This window comes from Lepidochelys kempii, chromosome 10 (assembly GCF_965140285.1).
Source record: "Lepidochelys kempii isolate rLepKem1 chromosome 10, rLepKem1.hap1, whole genome shotgun sequence".
Taxonomy (NCBI): domain Eukaryota; kingdom Metazoa; phylum Chordata; order Testudines; family Cheloniidae; genus Lepidochelys; species Lepidochelys kempii.
In genome coordinates this window covers 18,394,023-18,418,988 of record NC_136389.1, presented here as the reverse complement: position 1 = coordinate 18,418,988, position 24,966 = coordinate 18,394,023, and the positions used below count along the sequence as shown (strand labels likewise).

General features: G+C 39.2%; 1 protein-coding gene across 2 annotated transcripts in view; it reads right to left on the bottom strand.

Annotated features, from left to right (window-relative positions):
* Positions 1-24,966, bottom strand: part of SMG1 (SMG1 nonsense mediated mRNA decay associated PI3K related kinase) — a 122,788-nt gene that overhangs the window by 77,146 nt on the left and 20,676 nt on the right. The window contains exons 3-9 of one of the 2 annotated variants that reach the window (XM_073362322.1): positions 20,451-20,606; positions 13,093-13,229; positions 7,742-7,800; positions 4,766-4,979; positions 1,679-1,804; positions 1,509-1,581; positions 491-588 (exon numbers count right to left, since the gene is read on the bottom strand). In XM_073362322.1, the coding sequence (XP_073218423.1) occupies positions 491-588; positions 1,509-1,581; positions 1,679-1,804; positions 4,766-4,979; positions 7,742-7,800; positions 13,093-13,229; positions 20,451-20,606 (863 nt within the window). The other variant, XM_073362323.1, reaches the window with a different exon arrangement.

Genomic DNA, 24,966 nt, shown 5'->3' with positions numbered 1-24,966 from the left:
TTGTCTCTCTAAGAAAATGCAATATTGCACCCCAGTGTTTCAATATGCATGTCTTAAACACATCCCAGAGCTAACTGACTAATCTGTTACAAAAGATCATTGTTTCTTCCCTATTCCCATCCTCAAAATTAGACTTCCTAAAAACAAGAGGGGCTGACTTTAATGGGGCTAGAATTTCATCCAAGAAGCATATCAGTATGCAAGCACCTTTATATTTTATTTTATTTTCTACAAGCGTATGCAGCATTTGAGTCCCCTCCCATCAACCCCACACCTTACTTTCAACATACTTTCTATAAACTTAACAAAACAAGGTAATATGATCAGACACACAAGGTGGGTGAGGTAATACCTTTTATTGGATAAACTTATGTTGGAGAGAGATGAGTTTTCAAGCTTACACAGAGCTCTTCAAACAGGCCTTTATGGCTATAATATATCTTAATTATTTTAGAACTCTTAATGCTGCTTCACAATAAACTTTGCTTACCTCAGCATATGCCTCCATATCCTCTAGAAACTGACCCAAAAGTGTGGTGGAAAAAGCAAGATCAGCTACCCAAAATGGCTCCAAGCTCTGTAGCCATCCTGTATAAGTCAGACCAAGTGAAACAGATTGTTACAAGCAAAGTAGAACACAGGTATAAAATTTCAGATACATATTACTGAAGGATGGAAAAGATGACTCATTTAAATTTATCTTTCTTTTTTTTTTTTTTTTAAGAACAAAATTATTTTATTTATAATTATCTGTATTACAGTAACCCAAGGAGCCTCAAGGAGATTGGGGTCATACTGGACTAGACACTGCATAAATACATTGTAAGAAAGAGTCTACAATTTAAACAGACAAAGGAAACATTAGTCCCCTTTTACAGATAAGCGCCTGAGGCATAGAGAGATTAAGTGACATGCCCAAAGTCATCACAGGAAGTCTGTGGTAAAGCCAGAAAATTAACTTGTCTCCTGAATCCCAATCCATCCTTCCTTTTTTCTAACACGTTATTTTTAAAAGGTGCACAAGGAGGTGGTTATGTTTTCAGGAGTTGCTTGAGGGTTGATAACTATAAGAATGAATTAATTTTCTCTAACAGAGAAAGCAAATGATGTTTAATTAAAGGACATTTTAGCCAGCCTACATTTAAATTTTAACTGACTGACATGAATGGTATATGACAATAGGCTTTTTGGTTCTGAGTTCTGTTAATACACTAAGTCTCCCATATAACCAGACTTTTTTTGTTTTTGTTTTTATGTAAACTCCTTTACCCCATGTGGGAAGGAACTGCATTGGACTTTTAATAATTAATGAATGCCACTTACATGGAGGGGTTGCCACTGAGTGACAAGAGGCATCCTCTGTCTGGGGATCAGGCAGGTTGCCTCCACAGCAGTGTGCGCGCAGTGGCAGTGAGTAACGCTTAGAAATAAATCCACATCCTCCACAAGGTGGAGCAGAACACTAATAGTAGGTCATCACATGTAACGATTTTGTAGGCCAGACTTACCAGACACCTGCTGTGTCAGAGAAGGTTTCTGAGTGTGATCTATATGCCACCCAACCAATATGTCAACTGTGTCCTTGAAAGCAATGAAAAAGGTAAATCACCTACGTGATGTGCTATGTCAATGTTTTATACGATAAAAGGGGGCAGAAAAAATTCAGGCACAAGCTTACCCTAAAATTGGTGCTGAAAATATGTGGGTAACATCGGGACACCAGAAGGATGCACTTGACACATTTGCACAGTAACTCTGGTGTATCCACATTTTCTAGAATGGACTGCAGGCTGGTCATTACAAGCTTAAAAAGAGTCACAAATTAAAAAAAGTTACTAGTCATTTCAGCTTATTCAAAAATATTGAAAAGTCATGAATGCTGTTAAATCAATTGTAACCTTGACTGGCATAAGATAGATCTGATACAAAACAGATGGCTGCTCATTGTTAAGATTCAAGCAACAGGTACTTGCATAGCATTTTGATGTATAGTATATATTTTCTGCCTTCCTATGAAACATGGAAATGCCAAGGTGTGAAAGGGGGGGGAAGTGATAGGTTAACAATGACAAATTTATTTAAGCTTACTAGGAATTACAGAGACTAATAAGGCTACCTGGGAGAGGGCTTGCATGGTGTTAGGGTTTCCAACAAACTACAAAAGACTTGAAGGTTCCCCTAACAATTCTTCTAACACTTGCCTGGGCTGAACGTGTGGATGGGTATTCCAAAATACCTGAGGTTCACAAAGGGCTTGTCTTCACTAGACTTTTTACATCCAGTTAGGAGATATTTAACATTCATAAAGACTAAGTGGTCACTCTTCACTTTGATCCAGGCTACAAGCATTCATGCTTTAGCCTAGGGAGAACCCTGGTCTTTCCTAAGGCCTGGCCTACACACTTACAAGTTAAATCTACATAGCTACACTGATCAGGGGTGTGAAAAAAACATACCCCTGATCACACAGCTATGCTGACCTTCCCCGCCAACTATGTAGATCTCCCCCCGTGTAGATGCAACTATGTTGACGGAAGAATGTTTCCGTCAACATAGCTAATTTCATTTGTGGAGGCAGTGTTCCTACACGGATGGAAAAACCCCTTCCAATGTGAGCGTGGCTATGCCAGCATAACCCTGGAGCACAGACATGTCAATAGAAGGGTTTTTTCCATTGATGTAGGAACACCACCACCCAAATTAAGGGCATGTCTACACTACACAGACTACAATAACACAGCTACAGCACTGCAGCTTAGTGGTGCCTAGGTTGATGGAAGAACTATTCCATCGACCTAGCCACAACTACGTCAGGGTTAGGTCAACCTAATTACAGTTCTCAGCGGACGAAATTGTTCACAGCCTTGAATGGCATAGCTATGTCAACCTAATTTTTAAGTGCAGATCAAGTCTCCAGATTGTAGACACAATCAAAGGTAAAGCATAAACTCATGCCTTGTTTCTCTACAGTTTCTCTTGACTTAACTGACTGACAATTAACACCTTTTAAAAGACAGTCTGAATACTTTTTACCCAAACATTTGGGGTTCACTGTAGGCTGATCCCCCGGGTAAATCACAAATGTTTTTAGTTTGGAGCGACTGTCTGGAGAAGGGAAGGGTGGAGCTACAGCCACGTCATAATAAAACATTTGAGAGATGGAAAAAAGTGTAAGGTACCTCAGGCCAAAGGCTAACTGAAGCGACCACTAAATGAAATGAGCTCCTTGACCATAATTAGCATTTTTTCCTTACAGACTTCTTCCACTGAAGGAATCCTCATAAGTGACCGTGGGGAAAAAAAGTTTAGCATTTCAAAACGAGCGTAGCAAATATGCTACAGGTGTGGGCCTGGTCTACACTTAAAACTTTTGTCAGCATAGCTATATCGGTAAGGTGTGTGATTTTTCTCCAACCTTGACTGACACAGCTATGCCAGCTAAAGCCCAGTATAGATGCAGTTAAACTGGTAAGAGTTCTTAGGCCTGGTCTACGCTACAAAAAGGTTTGCCAGTATAGTTATACCACTATAACTATTCTAGCATACTCTTCTAATATAAATGCAACTTATACTGGCAAAAGAGTTTTACTGCCAGTACAACTCTTACCAGTTCCCTGAACAAAATAAGCTATACTGGCAAGATGAATTTTCTGCCACTGTACCTGCTTCTATACTATGGCTTTTGCCAGCATAGCTGTCGGTCAAGGATAGGAGGAGAAAAAACAAAAACCTAGTGTAGACACAGCTATACTGGCAAGAGTCCTTTTGCCAGTAAAGTTTATTTGGGAACTGGCGTAAGCTATATTGGCAATAAAACTCTTTTACTAATATAATTTCTGTCTACACTAGAAGGTTTGCCAGAATGGCCATCTATACTAGGGCTTTTGCCAGCATAACTATGTCAGTCATAATTATGCCAGCAAAAAACTTTTAAACACAAAGCCTTACTTCATTTTAGAAATTGGTTTAAGCTATACTAGCAAAAGAACATTTCCATCTAGGGCAGTTTGCCAACATAACTCTACCAGTAGATCTATACCGGAAAACCCTTTTAAGCGTAGGCAGGTCTCCCAACCAAAAACAACCCAGGGAACTGATGAAATCATGAATACTCACAAGAACAAAACGGGATGAAGAGTAAAAAGGTACAAATTAAAATACAAGGCAAATACAAGCTAGTGCTCTGGTGGACCTTCCAGCCACCTGGCTTATTTTAAATATTTCACAGCCCCCATACTGGACAGGTGATATTTCAGATGTCCCTGTGACTGAAAATAATTTTTCAAGGGGAGGGAGGGAGGGAGGGTCTGGAAAGTTCTGCTGCCAAGTCTTCCAGTTTAATCAAGTAAAAAGGTGGAAAAAAATGCTATAATAACCAAGAGCAGGCAGCAAGGTCACAAGAAGTGAGATAAAATAGTAGTTTTAGTTCTAAAATACTTACAGACTAGATATTAACCAAAACAGAATAAAGAAGGACATTTCACGCATCCTTACTATATAAAGATTTTTCAAACTATAATCCAGACATCAAATTCAAATCACATTTTTAAAGGAAAAGTAAACTTAAATCTCATAAAATATTAAACTTTTCTATTCCATATGTAAAATGTGTTTTTCCACAGGGTTATGTATCTCTATTATTCTAACACCCTGACTGCTTACTCTTCATGTCTTCATTTTAGTAAAAGCAATGATTTGATTCAAGCTGTGCATCAATAAAATACCGGAAAAGCAATAATGCCCCAATTTTAACTTTTATTCTTACCTGCATTACAGATGAAAAGGCTTTCTTTTCTCCCACAGTCTCTAGTGCTTTGTAGGTTGCACACAAGTAAAGAAGTTTAACTTCATCTTTAGTGGATGAGCTAAATTTGCTAAAAATCCATTTAAAGATCTTCTCAGCCTCGTAGCTCAAAGAAGCACAAAGAAGGCCAAGACAGCAAGCTCCCTCTTGTCTCAGTTCCTGAAGCAATTTGCTACTGTATTTATACAAAAAAAATTAATTTAAGCTTTCAGAAGGTAAAAGCAGTTAGACCTTTTTACACAGTGAACAAGTACAAGAACAGAAAAAATCTTGAACATATTCAGTAAAAAAGTTTGCACAAGCAATCATTTCTAATGCAAAAAAGGCATGTATATATGAAGCTATTGTATTCCTTCCACTAAATAGCTGCACCAGCCATTTAGATCAGTTATGTAAAAATGAACAATAAGAAATGGATTTCCACTAAACAAGTCTATATAAATATGGAAATACTACAGTTAGATTGGCAAAACTATTTTAGACCTGCCATCTGATGAACAAATCTCCTCAAGTAAACAGACAGCTGACTTGAGATACAAGAATACATAGTAGAGATAAAGTTCAGGGCCTGGCTACCTCAGACACCACCTCTCTCCCATGCTCCACTTGCAACAGATTCTATCTACTCAGGTGTTCTTCTGGCAACCCTACAAAATGACCTCATTGTGGCCTATGGCAATGCACTCTTAATGGGAGACCCTCTGGAACTCACTCCCTCTCACACTACATGAAAACTTATGTCTGGCCACTTTCTAGAAACCATGTAAAACAGTTTTCATTTAGCTTTTAGTTGGACGGTGTTTCTTCGCTTGTATGAAGTTTGTCTATTGGCCAATGGGGGAGGCTTAAAAAAATACTAATTTATTTTTATATGCAACATTTAATATTAATTTTATTTTAATTTAAGTTATAGCACATAGGTACCAAGGTTGCATTTGGCATAAAATTTCTGTAATCTGTATGCTCCTATAATTAGATATTCAAATGAATGAAACTTGGGTTCTCTCGCTTCCAACCCCCCAAAGATAACTTACTTCCTTTACATTATAATAAAGCTCCAGTATTCTAGGTATAAAATTTAAAAACTTGAAGAGTCCAACTATTTAATTCAGCCAGCAGAAAACACAGCAAAATAAAACTGACAGATTCAGAAGCTACTGTCGTGAAATTGAACTTTCAGGTTAAGTTAAAAAAATGCCAATGCTTAATGTCTGAATTATTTTCATTATTTAGGAACCTAGGAATTACGTACAATACCAGATCAAATCAACAGTCTGTGTAGATCAGTATCCTGTTTAGCAGTTGCACTAGATATTTCAGAGAAGGGTGCAAAAAACCCCATAGCAGACAATGAGGGAATAACCTGCTCACAAAAGAAGCTTCCTTCTAACCCCTGTCACTTAGTGGGTTTGCTTATGCCCATACACACACACTCACACCCCTTCTAAAAAGGTATTTTGAGTCTAATGCAATTATGGATGTTCTTATTTACCCATACAAACGGATCACTCTCTTTTGAGTCCTACTTAAATTCTTAGCCCCAATGATTTCTAGTTGCACTTAGTTCCAGAGGCTAGTTATGTAAAATTCTAGTTGTGTAAAATTTTACTTCCTTGTAACCATATCTAATGTCCCTTCATGTATAGCGAAAGAGACAAGAGGGGATTTGGTTGTCTGCAGAAATTTTAGAAAAAAGCTACTATATAAACAAAGGAATAGGAAACTATTATGGAGAGATGCAAATTGCAGATGGATATAATATGAAAGAGTTGTTGAAAAATAAGCTCAAGTTAATTTTTTTTATTTTATAAAATTTGTTCATGAAAGATCTCCTGAATTTGAAACAAAAAAATGTCAACTGAAGAATTATTTTAATATCTGAACAGGGATATTAGTGACTTTTACTAAACAGTGGTCAGCTCAATACACATCGTGAAACAGGACCAGTAGCTTTGTGAAAGTATCCTTGGCAACTTGTAAGGATTAGGAAATTGATTGTAATGTAGTACATATGGTGTATCATGTTGGATAAAAGCCAAGAGAGGCTTTCTGCTGCAATGACCACCAAATAAAAGTCTGTCAAAATACCTATGGCTACTAATGAGCATTTATACTTAATCTTACATACTAATCTACATTTTAAGTATACCAATTGAGAATAAACAAGTGTCAATGATGTTAAGAAAAGGAGTACTTGTGGCACCTTGGAGACTAACCAATTTATTTGAGCATAAGCTTTCGTGAGCTACAGCTCACTTCAACGGCTGTAGCTCACGAAAGCTTATGCTCAGATAAATTGGTTAGTCTCTAAGGTGCCACAAGTACTCCTTTTCTTTTTGTGAATACAGACTAACACGGCTGCTACTCTGAAACCTGTCAATGATGTTATACAACCTTTCAGTTACAGGGATAACAACAAACAACAATCACGTTTCTACATTAAAATTCTGTCCATGTTCTTGTTAAAAGTAGCATCTAAGATTTGAAAAAAAAGTAAACACCTCAGAAATATAAGGTGTGTGTCATTTTTGCACTTCAGCAATGTGGGTGGCATTTTCTGACATGCCTGAGAGTTGGAACCCCAACTCCCTTAAGCATTTTTTAAAATCCCACCCTACTTATATAGCTTGTCATGCCTATGAAGTATTACTTCATAGACAGTTGGAGAAAAATGTCTTTTTGCACTGTGTTTACTTTGTGAAACTGACTCTACATACTTCCAACAGTCAGTTTCACCTTTGCTGTTAACACAGGAGCAGAAAAGCACTTAAAAATGTTTAAAAGGACTTTTTATTTTAAGTCAGGGCACAATATTTGAAAAGGTGCTCTATAAGAAAATAGACATTTTAGAAATTAGTCAATTTGAAAACATTCAAGTGAACAGTGTCCCTTTAAAACTTTTGGACTGCTTCGTTTTTCTAGCTTATTGCAGCTTACCTTTCGTTAAGCACATCATGTATGGCAGTCAGGATATTATCCAGTTGTTTAACTAGTACCTGCAATAGTTAAAGGATATACACTTAAAACTGTCACAATTGCTACTGCAATTTAGACCCTTCCTACACTCACATTAAAACATTATTAGCAACAGTGGACTACTATTAGATCTTCGCTGGACCTCATACACAGCTATGAATTATTTTAAATAGATTTGTAATATTGTGCTACAGATTATGTTTCATACCTATCTGCACTGGCTAGAAAAGCTTACTAACATACTGCAATTAAGCCTAAACGTAGTTCTCACTAATACTGTTGCATCACAAACATGAAGAGAGCCTTATCTCCAGTACAGTAGAACTTTAGAGTTACAAACACCAGAATTACAAATTGCCCAATCAACCAGACACCTCATTTGGAACCGGAAGTATGCAATCAGGCAGCAGAAGAGACACAAAAAACCCCAAAAACACAATACAATATTGTGTTAAATGTAAACAACTTAAAAAAAAAAAAAGCAGAATTTTTCTTCTGCATAGTAAAGTTTCAAAGCTGTATTAAGTCAATGTTTAGTTGTAAACTTTTAAAAGAACCACCATAATGTTTTGTTCAGAGTTACGAACATGTCGAACCTCCATTCCCAAGGTGTTCGTAACTCTGAGATTCTACTGTCGTGTCTTCTACGGGTACACAATTTTATGCTGACCATCAGGTATATCAGCAGAATAACCCTTTAATTGATTAATTAAGGCTGGGGGGTATTTATTAAAAAAAATAAAAAATAAAAAAAGCATGTTTTGTTAGGTGATCCTAACTTTGGAAAACAGTAACATCTCTTATTCTGCAAAGGAAATTATTGCTGAAGCTAGAGCAATAGTTACTTGCACGGTATATACACTGCAATGCATGGTCAAACAAAAATACATCAACTGCAATAGCGTTAGGCACGATAACAAAAAACATGACATGTTTAAAAACTAATACGCCTACTTTTATGGTTTTTTTATTTATAAAACAGGTTTACCTTCTAACGTGCTTGGGGGAAAAAGTGTGTGGTCACTTCAAAAATCTGACATTCTGATCAATGCTGATCCATTTCAGAAAACAATGGCAAAATGAGAGGGACTGCGTGCTCGACTCCCTCAGAATACCATGGTGTCATTATAAAACAAGTTGGGGAACCTTTGCTTCTGGGAAAGGAAGTATGAAAAGGCACAGGATACCATGGAACAAGGAAGGGAAAGACTTATGCAGGCTTTGCAAGACAGAATGCAAAAACGGTGGTGGCATCTAGTGCAGGGGTGGGCAAACTATGGCCCGGGGGCCGCGTCCGAGCCTTCAGACATTTTAATCTGGCCCTCGAGCTCCTGCCATGGAGCGGGGTCAGGGGCTTGCTCTATGCAGCTCTGCTCCGCACACGGCCCCTGCCCCTTCCCCAAGCGCCACCCCTACAGCTCCTATTGGCCAGCAAACAGGGCCAATGGGAGCTGCAGGGGCAGCGTCTGCGAACGGGGCAGCGTTCAGAGCCACCTGGCCACACCTCTGTGTAGGAGTCAGAGGGGGAACATGCCGCTTCCAGGAGCTGCTTGAGGTAAGCACTGCCTGGAGTCTGCACCCCGACCTCCTCCCATGCCCCAATCCTTTGCCCCAACCTGGATCCCACTCCTGCCCTTTGAACCCCTTGGTCCCACCCTCCTGCACCCCAGAGCCCACACCCCCAGCTGGAGCTCTCACCCCCTCCCACGCCCCAACCCCCAATATCGTGAGCATTCATGGCCCACCATACAATTTCCATACCCAGATGTGGCCCTTGGGCCAAAACGTTTGCCCACCCCTGACCTAGTGCCTACAGATATTATGGCTCACTAAAAATCTTTGTCTTGAGTAGGTTTTAAAGTTTTGGCTCAAGATTATGTCAAGAACATTATCTGCTCATAGCTAAAAATTTCAGTGATGAAAAGTGTACTTCCTGGAATGGTCTAAGTTAAAGAAAATATTTCCTTTAAAAATATATTAAAAGTTTGACACTGTGGAGAGGCTTTGACAATGTTCTGACAGGCCACGTGTGAGAAGTATGATACTTACTGTTCTAATTGTTTGTGGGTCTACCCTAAAACTTCCTTCACTGTTGAGTTAAGGACAAGTTTGATGGGCATTAGCACTGTGTTCTGAGAAATATATCTGCAAGTCTACTGTATCTTCCCTAGTGTTATGAAAAGTCTAAATTAAAAAGATTATGAAAAACTGAGGTTGGATTGAGGATGGAGAAGGGCAGGGGAAGAGGTTGACTAATAAATAGTGAGAGCCTGAGCCAAGATCCTACAAGTAAAATGAAATGAGATGAAGAGATTTTTAGCAAGTCCTCATATTTTCAGCTAGGCTAACCCTTAATTTTGAAGTCCTGCTTTCATGCTAGCAAACTAAAATGATGACAGTGCTCTCAACTGTCCCATTTTGAGGAGTCTTAACTTCTCCCACATTAAAACACACACACACACACACACACTTATACTCCACCCCAAAATAAACAACATGAAATGCTCACAGATGCCCATCAGTATTTTTTTCTGAGCATATGTGTGAAAAATCCCAAGGCCACTGGAGAGCTTGACAGTTACAACTAAGCCTAAAACATGTAAGATCCACAAGGGGTGGGAGGGCAACAGGCCTATGTTAGATTCCAAAAAGATGTTTATAAATACATTTGAACTAAAATTCACATGTAAAAGTAGTCTGACCTCCCAGCTACTTATGCTTAATTTTTATTCCAATCAGCATCAGATAAGACTTTTTATGAGTAGTGGGTTCCTTCAGAAGTTTTAACAGCATTGTGGCTATGAAAAGCATAAAACAGGCATGCACTTCACTGGGAGTATTCTTATGCCTTTATTTATTTTTTTAAAGACATATATATAATAGCTCCTCTCATATGCCTGATAGACCGTAGGAATCCTTAATGGAATATGCATTTCCTCGTTTTTAATAATCAAGACCAAACAAGATTTATTCAATAAAAGAAGATACTCAATATGATGCAGAAATCAACACCACACTGATTTTCAGAAGGAAAAACTTTACAGTTACTGTAAAATAAGCTAAAGGAGAGTAACTGATGTAGGTCTCATTTGCATGAGAAAAGTGCACTGGTTTAAACTTTAAGAGGGAAAAACATTTATATGATTTTCAAAAGAAGCCTCTGATGTTGATAGCAAGACTGTTGAACTCAGCACCAATTGCTGCAGAACAGGAGATTCATAAATATCCCATGTAGCTATTTTACCTGCATAGATTCATTCTCTCGCCAACAAGTAAATACTGGCAAATTTGCTCTTTGTTTCTCACACCTCAGGTCTATAATACCAAACCTTTGTAAATTGCAGAATGGGATTAGAAGACTCTTATTGTGTCTAACAGTGATTCAGAGGAGGCAAAACACTTTCTTCCAGAACAAGGAAGCCCTAACCACCAGAATGTCTTTGAGAGGTATACTGTCTACTGAATCAAGGCTGCCTTCTCCAAGAAACAGTAATATTTCTGTTGTGGCCAGACTGGATGCCTTCATGGTAGCAAATTTGTATTTAGAGGAGACAAATGCAATGTCTTCTCTGTTTCAGTTCATTTTTAAAATACTAGATGGGCTCACAAAGCTTTGACTTCCAACTTGCAAACTGGACTTGTGCCCCTTATGGTAGCTGACCTAAAATAATCAACACAGACAATATCTGAACTCAGTCTATTGCTAAGATATCAATTAACAATTGCAGCACAGTCTCATGGTAAAGGCCTGCAGCCAGAGTTTCATCATAAGGACTGCCTTCCGCGCCCTCTCGCAGCCGAAGTCACTCAACAGGCAACCCTGCCTCAATTTCCCCCCTTCAAGGGGCTCCTTAAATAACACCCCTTCTCCTAGGATCTAATTTATTGGCATGAAAGGCAAAACTATCCTCAGTCCTGGGACTTCTTTTCTCCCCCCAGCTCTTTCCTGTCTTGGCAAGCCACTCTCAGCCTCACCTGGCTGAAGTCTCTCTTTTCCCATGGAATCTGCTCTCCCTGGTCCTCAGCCTTGTTCTCTGTCTTCCAGGCCCAAACCCTTCTGCCTGGACAAAGGTCTCGTGTGCACAACAACTCTTCTACAGTCTCTGTCACAGCTTCCTCTGGTTCTCTCTCCTTGAGCATCCCCTCTCTCTGCAGGTTCCTGCTGCTCTTATAGGGAACTAACCTGATCCCTGCAAAGGTGTGCCTACTTCCCTAAGATTAGCTGGCCCCAGGCCTCTCACCTTTAAAAGGTGCAAGCTATCCTGTTACACAGGATCAAGGATGAAGTCAGTCAGAGGGCTGCAGTGGAACTAAAGCTATTTTGCCATAATCTTTCCTATTTGGGCAAAGATAGTAAGATGGCTATAGCAAAATTAACTCCATGTGGAGCCCTCTTATGACCTTGCCCCTTTTAACTGGCTTTAAGTCTGGTTTGCAACACAGAGACTGCCCTTTAATCATTAACTATCAATCCAATCCTGGTAATGGACAGGATTCAGATTTATTATATTATACAGTTAAAGATGAGATTTTGCTAACTTGACAGCGATCCCTGGAAGGAGTAGTAGGTTCATGCTTCAGTGGTTCTATTTTGCCCTTCAGAGAGATCTGAGAGGTTGGTGTTAAGCAAATGTTCGTTTTTGTGAAATAATCTATCACGCAGGTTTCACAGGATTCTAATCTATCACCCGTCCCTGTTCAACAGCTGGGAAACTACTGGTGAGACAATGATATTTGCATCAAGCTAGCTCATAATTGAAATGGGGATGGGGTGCTTCTGGTTCCCCAAGTACCATTGTAGGAAGCTCTTCCCTCCCCCCATCTGTATTTTCTAGAAAATTGTATTTCCCTCAGCTGCGAACCTTGCCACAGTAATCCATGATTTATATAAGTATTCAATTTTTAATAAAAATATTCAAGTTAATTATTATTTTGAATACAAGAAAATCATTTCAATTCAAGTAAAAATGCACTTAAATCATCAAGAAAATATTTCCAGGAGCAGTCAGAAGAAAAAGAACAGACTGACTGCTGTACAATGGATGTCGTATTTACATCTTGGGCTCACACGTATTTTGTGGTTTTGCTTTGAGGCAAATGTCTTAAGTAATCAAGCTATAAATCATTTCCTGAACGCTACAGAAAGGGCACATGGCCCAGAAATGTTTACCCTTTAAAAAAAAACAAAAAAAAAAAACAAGTGCATTAACCCAGCCTACACTTCAGTAGTCAAACATTTAGAAAATTGATTTAGAAAACGAACATATTATACATTTTAATGATACATGGAACTGCATGTTAACATTACTAACCAGTTTGTTTTCTGGTTGCTGAATAAATTCTTTCAATTGCTTTACAGTAGCCAGTCTTCGGTCTCTGTCGTCTTCCCGAGTAATTCTCCGAAGAAGATTTGACAGTCGAGACTCGTCAGAATAAGACAACGATCGCTCTGAAAAATATTTTTTTCTCTATAATGGTGTATGAGTATTTACTAAGCAAGCTGAACTTAAATTCATGGGTATATTTTAATAGCATAGCCATTTCTTGAGAAAAAACAAAACCCAGTTTTATTTTTGTCTTTACCTTAGCCTCAAATTAAAAAAATGAAATAGAAAAATGGGTTCAGATACCTGAAAATTTCTTCTCTTTAGCAAATAGTACACACTCTATAATGTCTCTTTGGTCTCCTTGTTGCTCTTAGGCAGAACAAAACCTGTGGTTACAGCATTAGGCTAACCCTGCCTGTTGAAGAGCAATAACTTCAAAACTGAAATAAATTTAATTTTATGATGGATTAACAATAAGAACAGGTTAACTGTTTTGAACAGCTCTGTTTTCCTGCCTCTGCAGCAGGGTCTTCTACTTATAAAACAAAACAGAATACCTTTACTGTAATTATGTCTCCACTTCTTATAGGATCCTATTCTCCCTAACTATTAACAGAAAGGAAGTTTTCAGGGGAATATAAAACTTTCCTAATCTCCAGTATATTCAGGCCCAAAGATCTTAAAATGAAATCTTAGCAGCTGATGTCCCAAGCAGGAGAGATTTTAACTGGAATGAAACAACACATTTTCAGAAATTCAGAACAGTAGAACACAGATTTGACAATCATTTTTATTAGTATTCATAAAGAAACAAAAAAATACAAAAAGTAAACAATTTACAGCTTGTATGTTACCAAATACCACCCATTTCACAGGCTATTCAATAAAATTATGCAATTTTACAGCTTGTCAAAGATGCAAGACTAGACAATACAAAAATAAAACAATACTGCACAGAGACAACATGTTAGGATTGAGGTAACAATAAAAATACACACAAATAGCCAAAAAAGGGAAGGCGAGATCTGGGGGGATGAAAGGAGAGGAAAAAAAGCAGAGGAGTCAGATAGAATGGAAGTCTGTATTCCTTGAGCTGTCTGCATTCTTTATCCAAGTGTATCAAGAAACAGGGTCCAAATTTCTTCCAATTCATATAAGTGCTCTCAATATTGGTAAGATATTCTTTCTTTTGCTGCTCACTCAGACAGGTCCGAATACTATTGCTCTATTCCGAGCATAAGCCTACTCCTTCATTTTTTGTAAAATCATGAGCTTCATAATCATGGCAACCCTCAAGAATCAAAGTCTTGTGGTGGAGTTAAACCAAGCATAGTAGGTACATAACCTAGGAAATAATTTTAAACTGAGGTCTGGTTGAAGAAGCGTATCACTTGTGTCCACCTCTTTCCACAACTGCCTGGCTGTTCGACAGTCCCATAGCATGCAGAAGGGTTCCTTTTTCTCTATTACAGCACCAACTTACATCAGAGGACAAAGCCCTCATCTTGCAAAACCTCCGTGGAGTCCAATACATTTTGAATAGAATCTTTTGCTGTGTCAGGCATAGCCTGAGATCCACAGAAGCATTTGTAACATTCTGTAATATGCTCTGCTACTGAGATTCTTTTAAGGGCTGTGATAACTCACCTTCATATGCTTACACAAAGAACTCCAGACTAAAGCATATATAAAGCATATATAGCAGACATGGACTTGGGGAGTTTATGAGGCATTTCCAAGGTTTCCTGTCACTCTGGGGCCTTTAGCAGGCCTAGGGCATCCACACCAAACTGAAAGATTAGGAACTGTTTTTGTTTTAAGTACTGAAACTCCACCGAGGGTGGCAGGTCATGTTGTTTTAATGTTAGAAGAGAGACAAATACAGAATTTTTTATCTGTAAAATAGGCATCATACTTATTTCTTCCATCCTCTCTGTCTTGTTTAAGACTCCAAGATCTTCTGGGCAGGGACTGTTTATAATATATGTGTATGTACAGAGCAAATGGGGCTATGATCTCAGTCGGGGCTTCTTTTGTGCCACAGTAATATAAAATAAATGTAAGTTAACAAGTTACTACTACATGCAAACCTTTCCGTCCAAATGTTGTGTTGAGTATGGACTCCACATAAGTTTTGTATTGTTTAGTGAATGAGTGATCAATTTACTACCTGATCAGTACCTTCATTTGAGATGTACCATTCCATGGTCCACAAGGTAATTACTGATAGGCGAGTTGGAGCCCTATATAAGATGACAGGTTTCAGAGGGGTAGCCATGTTAGTCTGTATCAGCAAAAACAACGAGAAGTCCTTGTGGTACCTTAGAGACTAACAAATTTGTTTGGGCATAAGCTTTCATGGGCTAGAACCCACTTCATCAGATGCATGGAGTGAAAATACAGGAACAGGTATAAATACATGAAAAGGATGGGGGTTGCTTTACCAAGTGTGAGGTCAATCTAACGAGATAAATCTATTAACAGCAGGATACCAAGGGAGGAAAAATAACTTTTGAGGTGGTAAGAGAGTGGCCCATTACAGACAGTTGACTCCATGCATCTGATGAAGTGGGTTCTAGCCCACGAAAGCTTATGTTCAAATACATTTGTTAGTCTCTAAGGTGCCACAAGGATTCCTCGTTGTTTTTGCTAAATAAGATGGTAACCTACTAGCTTCAGGAATCTTGATGACTCTGCAGTTGTCTAAAATTTGTCAGATTTATTTTACACAGAGAGAATCTTACCAAATGACATCAGAACTACTCCAGAACTATGAAAAGTTTGGTTTACTTCAGAAATAGAATCTATGTTTGGTACCTGTTTGTCTAAGTAGAACAAACATAAGTGAGTTTCCCCTGAGATCCCTCACTGCAAATCAGGTCATGAGAAGGTGAAAAGACTCTGATAAATAAAATGTACAGTGAAACCTAAATCAATTTTCAGTAAATATTTTTAATATCAGATAGAAGAACTGAGGAAAATGAACTGCTCATCTATCAGAAGTAATAGAGAGTCTGCTTTAAGCTATATCTTAACATCTGGATGGATGGAAAATCGTAGTCATTACTATGAGAACAAACAAGGATAGAGGAAATATGCACTCCACATGGATTCATCTTTATCCATACCATAGTGATAAAAAATCCCGCACTTGTACAATCTTAATGAGAATTAGCAGTGATTTGTCCAACCTTGTTCTAGTGTTTGAATACCAACAGGCATACATAGACTTTATTCATAATTCTTTCTTTGATGAGAAAGGCATGTTAACACTGGGGAAAAGAGAATAATTAGATAACCTAAACAACCAGACAGCTAACTTCTATCTGGTAGGATCTTGATATGGCATTGATTCCTATGCTAGCAGATTCTTCCTGTGTGGAACAAACCGATTATTTCCGAGAGATTGTTGATCCCCAAATACATGGTATCCTACATCAGGTTTGCATGATAAGAAAGACTATTGCTCTTCTTCTTCTGATCTTCAGTGAGATCTCTGGTTCTGAAGAAAAAAGTAAACGTGGACAAGAGCTCCCTTGGTCCTAACTGAGAGTGGCTACTGCTCCATGTTTTAGTCTCGTGGGTAAAAATACAAAAAGAAGAATTGTAGTTTTGCTTGGACGCCCTTAGGTCTAAAAGCCAACCAATTTTACTACTAATACCAAGACAGGAAGTGGCAACTCCAATCCATAAAATTCATCCGTTCTTTACTTAGCCAGCCAACTGTGATGGTGTTCTCTTGAATGGGGGAGTTCAGATAGATAGTAGTTTTTCTTCCCCTGTTTAAAGGGGAATGTAGGGCTCCTTCTGGAAGACTGGTTGGCTAGATTTTCCCTGCTGTTTAAGACATATGGAGCATGAGAAAGATTACGGTTAGTCATCATTGACTACTAGATCAATGGTTTGAGACCATTGTGGATTGTCACTCTGTTCTGGTAAACTATTAATTGGTCATTTCACCCTAGGAGACCACACTCCTTGTACTATTCTGGTTGGGAAAGGTGCTTCCCAACCTTCCAGACAGGTCTTGATTGTTGTAGCTGCCCTGCCTGGTTTAAAAAAAAGGCATTTGAGAATCTGTTTCTCATCAGCCATTAGTTCAGAGTCTTAAAACTTTGAGGAAGATAGGTGATTGGGCATCTTTATGAAAAGGAAATGGCAAGGAAAACTTGACGCAGTCTAATGTACATCTTGTTTCTGGCCAGCATGTCTATACATCCCCAAAAGCTCAAAGAATTTCAAAAAGGCTTTTGGAGAACATGTTACTTCCTCATTGTAATTTCTTTCTTGGAACTGAGCACAATGTATTCAGCTGTACTATAGCCATGTAGACTGAATTCATTTTCCTTTTCGCTTGGCTTATCTGGAAGTCATGGTCTTAAGAAATGGGAAAGCACACCATATATCCAGTGAGGAGTGTTGAAGGAACCACAGTCAGCTCCTGGTGTTGCTAATGCAAGAGCTGAAATTTCTTCCATGAAATTCCCACTCTAGGAACTGGAATCCCTGCTACAAGAAGATCACTCTAATTTGAGAAGCCTTTGGCTGCTGGACTTATTTGGCAGCTGCTCTGCAAAGATTACCTGCCAATGTCCCATACATGGCTGAGCTACAGAGATAGGAGAGCAGGGTGTAAGGGCACTGTAATGACTCATCTGAAAACAGAAAATCACAAATCTCTGACCCACTGTGGAAGGAAGGAGAGGAACAGGATGAGTAGTTTTGCTCAAAGTTTTCTTTTGCCTTGTCAGCCAGTTTCTGTAGCATTTGAGTTGCAGAGAAACAGGTCACCGGAGCCTTAGAGAGAAACTACTTTTCTGAAATGCACTCTGTACTAGTTATACTATAGTTAGGAATAAGAATATAAGTACTCTTTAGTAACTAATTTAGAAATGTCTTGAATAAGGCAGTGCTAAACTTGCGCAGAGGGATTTCTGTCACCAATTGCAGCTCTGGAGGTAGAGCAAACTGGCAGGCTCTTCAGTTTTAACTTGTAGATCTAAAGTTAACAGAAATAACTAAACCTGTAGTAATTAAATCTTCATCTCTTGACTTCCTGGTGTCTCATCTTGTGTGTCTATCCTTTTGTTTGTAATCTCTTCAGAGCAAGAACTGTACATTTATTTCTCAATTAAAATGCAGCTGTGCTGTTTTATATACAAAAAGAAACGACAATATGAAACTGCAAAAAGACAGTTTACTGGTTTAGATAGACGTACTTCATTTCTCCATGAAAAAGTCTTCCAGTTTATAATTCTGTTAAAAACAGCTTTCTTTCAATTTGATTAATAAATGAAATATTGACCTTTATTACATAATAAAATGTTGAGACTGCCAGTTAGTTGAGCCTAAATCGTATGCTGAAAACCAAGTCAGAAGGACAAAATGAACATGAAGTTGTGCAAAGCAAAGCGTTAAACACAGGACACCTGCAAAAGACTTTGTTTGCAAAATAGGGAAGTTTCTGCAACATGCTAATTACCCCTCATAGTAAGACAACCTCCATATTTAAACAACTGTAAAGAAACCACATTCAGATCATGGCAAACAAAGAAATTAAAAATAAAATCCTACCACAAAAAAATTATTCTATATTTCAAAGGATACACCAAGTTTTAACATAACTTGCTAAGAGATTACACCACCAATTAGTGAACTCTCCCCAATAAAAAGTTGCCCTCAAACTGTTGAGTCCAAAGACAGATGAAATATGAACAGATGTGTACTAGTCACAGATGGTTACTTTTAAATTTCATTTTTTAAAGACTGTAGTTTTTGCACTTTAAGAAGCAACTTAGAGCTGTGGCTTGCTCAAGAGAAACATACATACTATTAAGAATATTCTGCTAATACTGAAAAATATTCTCTCTTCTCACCCCTAAATTCTATTACTAGAGACATGAGACTTAAAACAGGGACAGCTATTAGTCATTCATCTACTTATGGCTCATCTGAAGAGATCAGAAAGGGCAGGACATTCTTGTTGTTAAGGAACTAGACTGGGACTCAGGAGGTCTAGGTTTAATTCCTGGCTCTGCCACAAAATCTCTATTTGAATAAGTCAGTCTGTGTCCCCATTTTCTAATCTGTAAAATGGAGATAGTATTCTTCTCTCACAGCTTTTGTCTGTCTTGCCTAAAGTAGACTAAACTATCTGGGGCAAGGACTGTCCATTACTATTTGTTTATAAATTGCGTAGCACAGTCAATTTTGGTGGAGGCCTTTAGGAACCACTAATTACACCTCTACCCCGCTATAACGCGGTCCTCGGGAGCCTAAAAGTCTTACTGTCTTATAGGTGAGACCGTGTTATATCGGGGTAGGGAGAGGAAAACCAAGCTCCCCGTCCCAGCTCATCTCCGCTCCGCCTCCTCCCCTGAGCCCACCGCCGCTGCTCCGCTCCTCCTCTTCCTCCCAGGCTTGCTGCGCCAATCAGCTATTTGGTGCGGGAAGTCTGGAAAGAAGGTGGGAGAGAAGCAGAGCGGCGGCAGCGGGTTCAGGGGAAGAGGCAGAGGCGGAGCACAGGTGATCTGGGGCTGGAAGAGGTTCCTCTGCGCCCCCCCGCCCCAGCTCACCTTCGTTCTACCCCCTCCCACAAGTGCGCCGCAGCTCCTCTTCTCCCCTTCCCAGGCTTGCCGCGTCAATCGCGGCAAGCCTGGGAAGGGGGAGAAGCGGAGCTGTAGCGCACTCATGGGAGGGGGCGGAGCGGAGGTGAACTGGGATGGGGGAGCCGCAGCAAGTAAGGGGGGGGAGGGGGGAGGCTCAGAGGAACCACTTGTGGTAACATGAATTCTGATATCACAAGGTAAAACAGCCCTGCTCCCCGGAGCGCTGCTTTACCGCGTTATATCCGAATTCATGTTATATCAGACCACATTATATCGGAGTAGAGGTGTAATTATAACAATCAGCTGTTGTTGGACTAAGTAACACAACTGTAGATAGTGTTTATAACTTCATTTAGTCATAAAACAAATCCTATTTTCATGCAAACACTGTTCAAATTAAACCATCATAAAAATAAGGCTGAAAATCTGTTCAACTTCACATAGGAAGTCTCTGATGTAGTGGGAGCAGAGCCCATGACTGATTCCCATCTTGCTCTTATCACTAAGTAGACCACGCTCCTCACTTTAGAAGATAAACTGAGCTGTCAAATTAGAAAGTCATATTTTCATGTTCTCTTTTTCCCATGTAACAATATAGCCAAAACATGTGTTTTTAAATTGTGTATTTTTCCCCAAATACTTTTAATCTGCAGTCAACCTACCTTTGGAAGTTTACAATTTTACACTTCAAAATAATTTACTGTTATTCTTCCTGTAAACACATAGCATTCTTACCCTGTGATTTCCTCATGTCTTTTGTGGCTAAAGCACGATTTCCATGCTGAACACTGGTAAAATCAGGGTTGGTCACATTGTTAACTCTCAGCTCTTGCCCCACCGACTTCCGACCATAAGTATTTTCCCCAGATCCTCCATTGACATTGTAGCCACCTGGGAAAAAATTGGTTTGAAATCAGAACGTTATTGCATTGTCTATTTAGTACTGCGTTATACCAATGTAATAAAGTGTTTAAATAATTAAAAGGCTTCCAGTTTTAATTATGAAAAAAATTGAATTTGTTATTTGGCTTGATTTTAGACTTTCATATGCAAAAGTGCTTTGCTAGGTCCTTTGAGTTTCTGGGTCACTTGTTCAGACTAAATTAAAGGGACACTATCAAACTGAAATTAGAGTTAAAAAAAATCAAAGTTCAATTTTCAAAATAATACATATGTTTGAGTTTTTTAAAATCCCTTAAAAAGATTAAGGGTGTTATTTATGCTTAGAGAGGTCTTCTGGGTGGGCTTGAGTGTAAACAGGCTTAGGGCCCACCCATCCTCTGTGCACTTACCCACCTGTTCCTTGCTGCCTGCTTATTTCCAGTTCCAGACCTGCTGCTGCTATTAACAGGTAAGCATTATCTTGTACACTCTGGGAAATGGTGAAAAAACACTGAGAGGAAGTTCTCCAGTTTCAGTCATAAAGATGTTAGGGGTTATTTGTAGCAATAGCCAGTAAAAAAAATTCCAGGTAGAAATACTTAAAAGGGACATTGTCAATTTGAAAAATTGCATGTGTCAACGAATATCCTCACTCACACATGGTGTACTAACAAATCTATTATTTGGAAAAACATTTTTAAATTTGGAACAGAGTCTATTCCAGGTGTTCTCAAATTGGGGGGTCATGACTCCTCAGGGGGTCACAAGGTAATGTGGGGATTGCGAGCCGTCAGCCTCCACCCCCAAACACCACTTCACATCCAGCATTTATAACAGTATTGAATATTTTTTTTAAGTATTTCTAATTTGTAAGGGAGGGCGGGGAGAGGGTCGGGTCGCATTCAGAAGCTTGCTGACCAATACAAAAAATTGAGAACCACTGGTCAACTCTAAGTGCACAACGTATACTTAAACTGGAAACACTTCCACTATCAGTTAAATAAAATTTAAAATGCTGTCACGGCCTTAAATTCTAAAAACCTTTCTGAACTAACATTTTTCCCTAATGGATCATGTTCCTTAAAAGCCTGCACATTTCCAGGCTATACAAGCCCTGGAAGTTAATTAGATACTGATTCACCATTGATCAGCCAACCCAGAAGAAAGGATGGTCTCTTGTGCATGACCCGCCCAATGCCCTGCAGCGCCTCCTCATGGTACTGCACAGCCCAGTGGTGTTCATACTGTCCTATGGTGACAGCCAAATGCCACTGCCATTCTGAAAGAACCAGTTCTCTGAGAATTGACATAGTGAATGGAAGAAACCTTCTGCTCCATCATGTCTCCTGCAGCACTTTGTGTGGGGGACTTTCCTCTGCCCATCTCTCCGCAGGATTGCCAATTTGTACAGGGTAAAGAATAGTCTATTGGGCCTTCACAATCCTTTGTCTGATTGGCAAGAACTCAATCTTGAAGCTCAGACATGGAAAGAAAATTTCAGGCCATGCAGGCAACCTTTTAACATTTCTTCCCTACCTGACCCCTCCAGTCAACCAGGGAAGAACTCATCTAGATTTTTTGACACAAGATCACCAATGGTCGATAGGCCCTCTCTCAGCAACACCACTTCCAGAAGCCAAACTGCCTCACAATATAAGGAAGATGAAAAACAAATATGACTATTACGCAGACCATCTTCCAGCAGCCATAGCAGTTGCTTGGAACAGGTATGTCTTTTAAAGCTGCAGGAATTAGGAAATTTAAAAACTGAAGTCCAAATGATGTTGAGATGCAGTGGACCCAAAGAGCAATTATAAAGCTTCTCTCCAAGAGCTGTGCATCTGAGATGTTAACGAAAATTTCACCATTCCCTCAGGACCCAACAAATTTCTGTACAGAGACCTATAACTTCCTTACTTTGAAACTATGTACAGTATATTATGTAATTAACTGGAAAATTATAGTAAAGGATAATCTTTTATTATGTATTTTTATTTGATCTACAACTTCTCTCTCTCATTTTTTTCAGTTCAAACAGAAAGAATATATGTCATCAAGGCTTTTTTGCCACAAGTAAAGCAACACTCCACTCTGGAGTTTCCTTGTTTGGTGAAGGCAGTTTTAAGAGAAATAACAGATGCAAAACCTGCAGATGTATCTCCACTGGATTTATGGCTCATTACAACAATCTGTAAACTACTACACCTCTTTTCTCCTACGACTCTAGAGATGTTAACAACTCACTTCACCTTGAATGGTCTCTTGCACCACAGGTTACTCCTTATCTGTCCCCCTCTTTTATTTAGCTGTGACACTGCATACCTTCCCCAGATCTGAATAAGAGCTGTGTATAAGCTTGAAAGTTGATCTCTTTCACCACTAAAAGTTGATCTAATAAGAAATATTACCTTGTCTGTCTAATATCCTGGGACCAACATGGCTACAACACTTCTTTTAATTGTTATGTTTATAATACATTTTATGGTTAAGTGACAGTATACCACAATAAAATTCAAGACTAAAAGCATGTAATTTAATTGAAAGTGACAGGTAACATCTGACTTCACACCAAACCAAAGCCACATTTAAATATCCACCTTCCAAAATATCCACTTTGTCATACAGATAAGGAGGAACAGGATATGACCGGGGGGGGGGGAGGGAGGGAGGGAGTGTGGCACATGGAGCTGCTGGGGGTCATATAGACTGGGATTCAGAAGGGCTGGGGGGGAGGGGAGAGGAGACTGGAGCACCGGCACAGGAGCTAGTGGGGTGACAGTACTGAGGCAGGGGTGAATGAGAATGGGGGTGCAGGGACACATGGGGGACAGGAGAAGAGGGGTGGCTGAGTGAAGGCGCCGGGACACAGATGACGGGGACAGATGTGCCTGACTGAATGGGAGAGGCTAGGGGCTGGCCAGGGTCTGCATGAGGGAGGCTCACTGACTCCCTTACACCCCCCCACTCCCAAAAAACCGTTCCATACATCTCCCACCCACACCCAACAACCCTCCAAGTTCACACCTAGGGTTCTTCCCAGCAATTATTTCCCTCTCCCTCAGCTCCTCTGTTACCCTGACTCCCCCAAACCTTTGCACTGCTTCTGAGGGGTGCAGGAAATATGTTCCTATACTGTAGTTTAAATGAATTATTTCTCAACGTTCTGTGTTAATATGCCTAGTAAGGAATCTATTTGTCAAAAAATATTTCCCGAATCTTTTTTGTCATCTGTATTGTTACAGACATACTTGCTGACAGGTATTTTGAAAGAAATTACCAAAATAATTGGCGCTCACATGATTATATTGTGTTATTCTGACAAATAAAATATGCAGAATTTTACAATATTGTCCATATAATTTTTAATATTTTGGTGCAAAATTCCACCAGGAGTAATTAAATATGTTAATATTACAGTGTTTTTCATTTTAGCAGAACCATGCAGACAACATTGTGTGCAATGGTGGAAATTTAGTATACAGGGGAATAGCTTGCTGCTGTGAAAGTTTGTGGAATGAACTTCCAGTACCCTCATAATCAAACGAAATGTTACCTGCCTACAACAGGGAGGAAAAGAGGAAATGTACTCTTCCCCTCCTTGCCAAACACCACCTCCTAGACTATTGCTCAAGAGTGGTGTAACCTCTCAAATCTTGTTACAGGATTGAAACATTCCACCAATGGCAGTCCGATGATCACTACTGAGTCAAAATTGTGAATGAATAGAAACGATCCATTTGTGACAATTATCTGTCTACAGGCTATTAGCTTGACTATTTCTTGGACAGAACATAACTTATTCTGATCAGGTTAAATATACATGTACTAGTTCACACACAAGCAGCCACAAGTACCTGGACCTCTATAGGCAGACTCAGTGGAGAGAAGTCTGTAATGTAGACATACCCAAAAAATCACTAGTGCAAAGACCAGAGCAAAAAACAAAGCTAGACAGAAATATGGATTTCTTGTCATCATAAAATGCGAGTTCCTTTAGTGGATAAGATAAGAATGTGGAGGTATGTATCCTTTAAGTCCACTAGAATGAAATACTTCCCAAGCCTGATTACCAAAATCAGTGTTTGGTCATTTCCACAGTATAGACTTTCACAAAGAAAACTACAAAACTATGATTTTTCTGAACTTGCGGGAGGGGAGGTGGGGGGAATCATGGACTTTTCTAACTCAGACCCTTTCCTACTAGGGAATTTTTAGTGCACACAGCAGAGTCAATCCATGCTAGTTACTGCACAACACTGGTGGATTTTAGAATTCAAATTATTCTAGTGCACGTTGCTGTGCTGCGTAGACAAGCTGTTAGAATCTAGAGAACCTTCCCAATCAGAAAACAGCTATAAAGTTGAAGGAG